At 37.4% G+C, this 8,661-nt stretch overlaps 1 protein-coding gene across 1 annotated transcript; it reads left to right on the forward strand.

Annotated features, from left to right (window-relative positions):
• The first annotated feature begins 259 nt into the window (after positions 1 to 259).
• Positions 260 to 8,368, forward strand: LOC149186368 (putative copper-transporting ATPase HMA5). The gene is made up of 6 exons (XM_089409318.1): positions 260 to 493; positions 3,945 to 5,300; positions 5,716 to 5,970; positions 6,124 to 6,246; positions 6,863 to 7,345; positions 7,857 to 8,368. Exons 1-6 carry the CDS (start codon positions 260 to 262, stop codon positions 8,268 to 8,270), a joined length of 2,865 nt encoding a protein of 954 aa, XP_089265444.1. The 3' UTR covers positions 8,271 to 8,368.
• The last annotated feature ends 293 nt before the right edge of the window (positions 8,369 to 8,661 follow it).

The following is an 8,661-nucleotide window of genomic DNA, read 5'->3' on the forward strand; positions in this document are numbered from 1 at the left end:
GTGGGTTAGGGGGCTAACAAGTGAGGTGGGAAGGAGAGGAGTAATAAAGTACACTGCAAATTGATAGGGAAACAAACTAGAGAGACACGAAACCTCAAATTTCCCCCCTATAATCATCGTTGATTAGATAACCAGAATGGAAAAAACAATGTTCCACAGAAACCAATTCACTTCATATCAAGTTATGAATGGAAGATATGTGTTTATGGGTAATAATGTATCTTGTCAAACTATTGGAGTGGGAAATGTCAAAATTAAAATGTATGATGGTACAATTAGAACATTGACTAATGTTAGACATGTACCTGAGTTGAAAAAGAACTTTATTTCTTTGGGAATATTGGACTCGGAAGGTTACAAGTTTACAGGTCAAGGTGGAGAGTTGAGAGTTTCAAAAGGTGCTCTAGTTGTTATGAAGGCGGAAAAGATTAGAAACCTTTACAGATTTAAAGGAAGTACTCAGGTCAATGAGAAAGCAATTGTATATGAGGAGGTAGGAGAAGACACTCGCCTATGGCATCACTAGTTGGGTCACATGAGCGAGAAAGGCCTTCAGGTACCGATGAATCACAAATTACTTCTTAATTTGAAATTGTTGAGTTTTGATTTTTGCAAACATTGTGTATATGGAAAAGAATATAGGCAAAAATGTAAAATTGGTAGTCATAATGGTAAAGGAATTTTGGATTATATTCATTCTAATCTTTGGGGACCATCTCCTACAATGTCTTATGGAGGTGCATCCTATTTTGTAACATTTATTAATGACTACTCTAGGAAAGTTTGGGTCTATATGTTAAAAATAAAGGTTGATGTATTTAATGTTTTTAAATAGTTTAAAGCTATGGTGGAAAACAAAACAAGTATACAATTAAATATTTAAGAACTGACAATGGTGGTGAATTTACTTCCTTAGAATTTGAACAATATTACAAGGATGAAGGGATTGTTAGACACAAAATTGTTGTTTATACTCCTCAGCAAAATGGCATTGCCAAACGTATGAACAAGATTCTTATGGAAAGAGACAAAAGTATAATCAACAATGCTAATCTATAGAAGGCGTTGTGGGCAGAAGCAGTATCCACTGCTCGTTATTTGGTAAATAGGTCACTTTCAGTTGTTATTAATTGTAAAATCCCTAAAGAAGTTTGGTCGGGTCAGTGTTGTGATTATTCATATTTAAGATTTTTTGGTTGTAATGCCTATGCTCTTGTTCCAAAGAATCAACGTTCTAAGTTAGAGTCAAAAGCAAAATGTTATGTCTTTGTTGGGTATGACGATGTTGTGAAATGAAACAAATTGTGGGATCCTTCTTCGCATAAGATAGTTATACGTAGAGACATAGCGTTTGATGAATCTTCAACCTAAAATCAAATGTTGGAAAAGTTGAACAGGAATGGGTATCACCGAATCAACAAATTTAGTTGGAGACTCAACCTTTTTCGGGAAGTTGGAAGGAAGAAGAAACTTCTAAAAAAAAAGGTGAAGAAGATGTAAAGGAAACTGTAAAAGTTCAACAACCAATCACTCTAAAGAGGTCTACAAGGGAAAGAAGAACACCCAAGAGGTATGAAGATTATGCTTCATTTGTATCTTTGATTACTGAGGATGGGGAACCTTCTCGTTATTAGGAAGCAGTGGATGATGCAAATAGTGAAAAATGGAGGAAGACTATGAATGAGGAAATGAATTCTTTAGCCATGAACAAAACTTGGGATCTTGTAGAACTTCCTAAAGAGAGAAGTGTTGTTGGATGCAAATGGGTCTTCAAATTGAAGAGAAATGTTGATGGAAGTATTGAAAGATATAAGGCGAGGCTAGTAGCAAAAGGGTACTCTCAAGTATAAGGTATTGACTTTCATGAGATTTTTTCACCAGTCGTAAAACTTGTTTCTATTTGTCAACGAGTGCTTAGCTCGAGTGGTAGGGATGGTGGTTTGCCATCCCATCCACTCGAGTTCAAGACCCCGAAGACATGGCCGGTCATAGTAACGTTGGAAGGATAGGCGTCCCGTTAGAGTCTGGGATCCCGACTCCAGTTTCAGTGGTCTCTAGACGTCTCAGTCCTAAGCTAAACTATGAGTTTTCGATATATGTGGCTTGTGGGTTTTTGCATATATCCATGGAGGTCTCTAGTTCCCTTGACTTACAAGAAAAAACAACAACAACAACAACTTGTTCTATTCATATTGTGTTAGCACTAATTGCATAACTTGACCTTGAGTTAGAACAGTTAGATGTTAAAACAATTTTTCTTCATGGAGATTTAGATGAGGAGATCTATGTGGAACAACAAAAAAGTTTTGTACAAGGTCGCAACAAGAGATTATTTTGCAAGCTCAGGAAATCATTGTATGGCTTGAGGCAGCATACCAGGCAATGATACAAGAAGTTTGACTCCTTCATGGTGAGCCAAAAATTCACTAGAAGTGAATATGACCATTGTGTGTATTTTAAATATTTCAATGGTATATTCATTATCTTAGTTTTGTATGTTGATGATATGCTTATTGCAAGAAAAAACATGGAAGAGATCAACAGGTTAAAGGCTCAACTTTCTAGGACGTTTGATATGAAGGATCTTGAAGTTGCAAAACAGATCTTAGGCATGAAGACACACAAAGACAAGAAAAATGGAAAGCTCTGGTTATCACAATGAAAGTGTGCAGAGAAAATATTTGCAAAGTTTGATATGAACAATGTGAAACCTGTTTATGTTCCTTTAGCTTCTCATTTTAAGCTTTCTTCAGGTTTGAATCCTAGAACTAATAAAGAAAAGAAGTATATGTCTCGTGTACCATATTCAAATGTAGTAGGAAACTCAATGTATGCAATGGTGTCTACAATACCTGACATTTCACATGCAGAGGGAGTTGCGAGTAGGTTCATGGAAAATCCAGGAGAAGAACATTTGCGAGCATTGAAATGGGTGCTTCATTATTTGAGAGGCACAAGTGACCATTGTATCATCTTTAATTATTGTGGGGATTCAGTGTGCGGATATGTTGATGTTGGTGACCTGGACAAGAGGAGATATAGTACAGGATGTGTTTACTCTTGCAGGTGGAGCGACTAGTTCGATGTCAAAGCTTCAAGAAACATGTGCATTGTCCACTACTGAAGCAAAGTATATAGTTGCTTCAGATGCCTGTAAAGAGGCAATCTGATTGAAAGGTCTACTTGATGAGCTTGGAAGGATGTAGGAAAAAGTGAATGCATTCTGTGACAGTCAGAGCGTTATTCATTTCACTGCTAATCCAGCTTATCACAGCAAGACTAAACATATTGATGTAAGACACGTAATTGATGGTGGCAAAGTACCTCTCAAGAAGGTCCACACAAGAGAATTGTGCAGACATGTTCACAAAACCAGTATTGGTAAAGAAGCTGCAGCGATGTTTGGCTTCTCTTGGCTTGCATAAAAGATGATGAACAAGCATGGGCAATGGATTAGGAAAATTGTTGTCAAAGTGAAGATTGTTAAGAATAACAACAATTAAAAGATTGTTATAAATGTAATTACCTCAGTGGATCTAGCTTTACACAATTGTGTAACTATAAGAAGCGAGAGGCTTGATGTATTGTTGGAGAATCATTTTTGACATTAAATAATAAGAATTCTAATCCCTTACCCGGTAGAGGTTCTCTTAATAAATTGTCAAGTTTTACCAAGTAAAATTCCATATCTACTTCTGTGAATTTAGTTTCTGTTTCTTATGTGCATTTCTTTCTTGTTTATAATATTAAATACCAACAATAACCAAGAACCCATGGCCTCGAGGCCATACAAATACCCCCTGCTGCCACCCCTTTCTCCTTGAAAAATAAACTTCATAAATTTTCCCACGTTAAATTATACATGCCATTTAATCGAAGTTAATTATGGTTTTTTCCAACTATGTGATCTACTCTTCTCATTTTGGTAAAACCGTTGTCTACAGGAGGGATCGAATGCGGAGAAAATAATTGAAGATGCTGTTTCGGAAGCCATCATAACGGAAGATGTGGATGGTACATCTGCAAGAACTGTATGTCGTCTTCGCATAAAAGGAATGACATGTAATTCTTGCTCTACCACTGTGAAATCTGCCTTGAAAAGGGTTCAAGGAGTGAATAAAGCTTCAGTCTCTCCCGCCACTGAAGAAGCAGAAATCAGATATGATCCTAACCAAATTAATTACAAGCAATTGATTAATGCAGTTGTTAACGCTGGTTACAAAGCTACGTTGATTAGTACCAGAGAAGATAAGAATAAGGTTCATCTCAAACTGGAGAGAATCCCTTCTGAGGGGGAAATTAGAGTGATTCGGAATTCACTCCAAGCATTGCCAGGAGTAGAAGATACAGAAGTAGATGCACAACTAGAGAAAATAACTGTGTCATTTAACCCAGATTTGACTGGACCCAGAACATTCATCGACGTGATTGAGGGCACATGTCCTGGAAGCTGCAAGGCAACTTTATATCAGCCTGGAGGACTAGCAGGAGCTGAGAGAAGTAGAGAGATTAAGCAGTACTATATGTCTTTTCTATGGAGTTTGGTTTTCTCTGTACCAGTATTTTTCCTGAACATGATTTTTATCTTTACTCCAGCAGCCAGGGAATTCAAGTTGGTGAATATGCTAACAGTAGGAGAACTTCTAAGGTTCATCTTATCAACTCCTGTGCAATTTATCATTGCACGGCGCTTTTATACCGATGCATATAATTCTTTACGCCATGGCTCAGTCAACACGGATGTTTTAATTGCCTTGGGAACAAATGTAGCTTATTTCTATTCAGTCTACACAATCCTCAGGGCTGCAACTGATAACACCTTCAAGGGTACTGATTATTTTGGGACTAGTGCCATGCGTATCTCTTTTATTCTTCTGGGAAAATATTTGGAAATTCTGGCCAAAGCAAAAACCTCTGAAGCTATTGCCAAGTTGATGAATTTGTCACCAGCTATGGTTACTTTATTGACTCTTGACAGCCATGGGAATGTTTTATCTGAACGAACAATTAGCAGTCTGCTTATCCAACGCAATGATATTATTAAGATTTTACCAGGTGAGAAAGTCCCTGTAGATGGTTTGGTTGTTTGGGGACGAAGTCATGTCAATGAAAGTATGATAAGAGGTGAAGCCAGGCCTGTTACTAAGCGAATAGGTGATGAAGTCATTGGTGGAACAGTAAATGAAAATGGAGTACTTCATATAAGAGTTACACAAGTTCGGCCTGTTGAAACAATCCAAATGGTTAACCCACCGGTGCAGAAGTTTGCAGACAAAATTGCAAATTTCTTAGTCCCAATGGTATTGAGCAAAATGCTCTAGTAGTTTCCTGCTTGGCTAGATTTAGCAAAATTACAACAACCATATTATTGAATGCGGTTTGGTTGAGATAATTGGATGTCTTCATGGTTCCAACACAACTATTCTTTTTATTCTCATGATGTTATTTGTTAATACAGGGTAATTTTATAATTGTATAATTAGTTAGATAAACATCTTTCACTCATAATATTTTTCACTGATAACCAAGAAATAAAATTTGTCATTTATAATCATAATATAGAAATTCAAATTAAAAAATTATTTTACAAACAATCAATATAAAATTTCGGTAGTTTTATGATTCCACCAAAAGTGAAAAAGTATTGGTAGGTTGAACACAGCTCATATAGAAATATGTTTCTGAAATCAATTACCTTTGTTCCCTGTTTTGTAGGTTATTGTTCTCTCCTTTTCTACCTGGCTAGAATGGTTTGTAGCAGGCATGATTGGCTTATACCCCAAATCTTGGATCCCTTCTTCCATGGATGAGTTTGAGCTTGCTCTTCAGTTTGGGATATCTGTCTTAGTTATTGCTTGTCCCTGTGCTGTGAGCCTTGCAACACCCATTGCAGTCATGGTGGCTACTGAAGTAGGTGCCATGCAAGGTGTTCTAATGAAAGGGGGAGAGGTGCTGGAGAGAGCACATAAAGTAAGTGACATATTAGCTGCTGGGTGGTTTTTCCTGTTATGTTCTGTTGTGTGAACTTGAAAGGTGCGAGTGAAGTACTTTTTTCCTGTCCTGTTATGTTTGGCCCTTCTAAAGAAAAAGTTCATTCATGAATGGAGTTTTTGTTATCCACAGGTGAACTGCATTATATTTGATAAGACGGGGACACTCACGGTTGGAAAACCTATTGTTGTTGATACTAAATTTCTACAGAACAAGGTCCCTCGTGACTTCTACAAAATTGTTGCTGCCGCAGAGGTGAGTCCTGCATTTTACTATTTGATTATCTTATTTATATCGGAATTGGTTGATTTCTGAGTGATTTATGTGATTAAAGTTATTGCTTCGATGATTGATTTGTGTGAGATTTAGTCTGTGCCAAACTTTTGATTCAAATTTGATTTGTGTGAGATTTAATCCGTGCCAACTTTTGATTCAAATTTTATAGAAAAGTTTGAGAATAAGAACCAATTGTACCAGATAAAAATTGTTTTGAAGGGAAGCCAAATTTGACCTACGATGCAGATCATAAAAATATAAAAAGAATGATAATAAAGTTAAAGTACACATTAATACAACCCTATGTAACCATCTACAAGTGGAATTTGACAATACTTCAAATACTGTTAAAACTTCTTCCAAACCTACCTTCCTGGTTAGAACTATCAAAATTAACAATAAAGTTGTCCAAAAGGTTTCATTTTGAAGTTGCAACCCTGTAACCGTCCATTGCTTGATACTTACCATTATCTATTGCAAACACATTATTGTTTGATATTTACCATTGAGTTGCATCCGTCTTTTTTCTTTTTTAAGTTGAGGGCCAAGGGATTTATTTTTCATTAGCGATATTTAACATTGGGTTGTGCTTCAGGCAAAGAGTGAGCATCCTGTGGCCCAGGCTTTGGTTGAGTATGCCAAAACACTTGGTGAAGGAAATTCAGAAACAAGAAGGCTGCCTGAAGTGCAGGATTTTGTGTGGGTAACTGGCCATGGTGTTAGGGCTAGAGTTCACAACAAGAATATTCTTGTGGGCAACATTAAGCTGATGTTAGATTCCGGAATATCTGTTTCTGAAGATGCCTATGACATTTTGAATGAGGCTGAAGGGATGGCTCGAACGGCGGTTTTGGTGTCTATTGACAGAGAGTTGGTTGCAATTATCACAATATCAGATTCAGTTAGGCCAGAGGCAAAGGAGGTGGTGTCCATTTTGAAATTGATGAAAATTAAAAGCATTATGGTCACAGGAGACAACTGGAGTACTGCAAAAGCCATTGCCAAGGAGGTTGGAATTGAGACTGTCAATGCTGAAATGTTGCCCAAAGTAAAAGCAGAAAAAGTGAAAGAACTACAGGTATTTTATATCCCCGCTAGCACCATTTCAGTTTCCCTTTTGATGACCACCCAAGTCATTTGCTCCTCCCTAAATTATTTTTTACTCTGAATGGGTCCATTTTATTTACTCTGATTGGGTACATTTTTCTGTATACTGTATTATTACAAGAGGTTGGAAACTTTTTTCATCTCTCAACCCATCAAGTGTAGGTGAAGTGCTCTCTTTGGGGTTTAGTTTCCACTGGGTTATTGGTTCAAATCTCATGGGAGGGGTTAGGTTGGGCAGTCATTTTGGGGAATTAAACTATCCAAAGGGCATCCAAACTCAACTGAGTTTCGCACAATCCCGATAATAGCATCCCACTGGTTTTCCAGATCATTCTTCCATCCAACATTGAGGCTAGCCCTAACCTAATTTAAAAAAAAAACAAAAACAACTTTTTTCATCTCAATATTTTAACTTTTTACTGTAGAAAGGTGTTCAATTTCTTACTAAGAGAAGTTGTTTCCCTGTGCTTCTGGTTCTGCAGATGTCTGGGATGACGGTGGCAATGGTAGGTGACGGTAACAATGACTCCCCAGCTCTTGCGGCCGCCGATGTGGCCATGGCACTTGGGGCCGGTACAGACATAGCAATTGAAGCTGCTGACATAGTACTGATGAGAAGCAATTTAGAAGATGTCATTACAGCCATTGACCTTTCAAAGAGCACATTCAACCGAATCAGACTGAACTACTTGTGGGCATTAGGTTATAATGTAATGGCTATCCCCCTAGCAGGTGGATTATTGTTTCCATTTACTAGATTCCCTCTTCCTCCATGGATCTCTGGGGCTGCCATGGGAGCTTCTTCTTTGAGTGTTGTATGCTGCTCACTGTTATTAAGATATTACAAGAGGCCGAGGAAGCTGGACTTGTTTCCAATGCAAGCAGTCAAAATTTAATAAAATTGAAAGTGAATTCGCTTTACAAGCTTAAGATCAAGCAAAATAATTTACTGATCTACTTTTGGGCGATGCTACGTTAGTCAGAAATGCAGATTACCAGATGATGTTTGCACGGTTGCATAAGCCGGGATTTCTTGAATAATTAATAAATGCATTAGTCATTTAGCATTCAATGAGAAATTCTGCTTGGGTAGCCTTAAATCTTACATCCAAAAAAATTCTGCTCAGGGGTTGCATAAGTTTGAAAAACACGGCGTTTAATGTCAACTCTGAGGTACAGATTATGTGCATATGATGTGGTATGACGGTTCTTTCTTCATGGTAGATCTATGGACTCAGTAGATGAGGTTTCTTCGATACAGAAATGATAATAAGCGAATTTACAGGG

Source organism: Pinus tabuliformis, chromosome 3_1 (genome assembly GCF_031772625.1).
Source record: "Pinus tabuliformis cultivar Carrire ecotype Pingquan chromosome 3_1, CPIR1, whole genome shotgun sequence".
Taxonomy (NCBI): Eukaryota; Viridiplantae; Streptophyta; class Pinopsida; order Pinales; family Pinaceae; genus Pinus; species Pinus tabuliformis.

Bases quoted from the DNA above. Each gene is read 5' to 3' on its own strand.
- LOC149186368 (XM_089409318.1), top strand. From the start codon at position 260: ATGTATGATGGTACAATTAGAACATTGACTAATGTTAGACATGTACCT. The intron at 5,971-6,123 runs GTAAGTGACATA...TGTTATCCACAG, and splicing joins TGCTGGAGAGAGCACATAAA to GTGAACTGCATTATATTTGA. The intron at 6,247-6,862 runs GTGAGTCCTGCA...GTTGTGCTTCAG, and splicing joins AAATTGTTGCTGCCGCAGAG to GCAAAGAGTGAGCATCCTGT.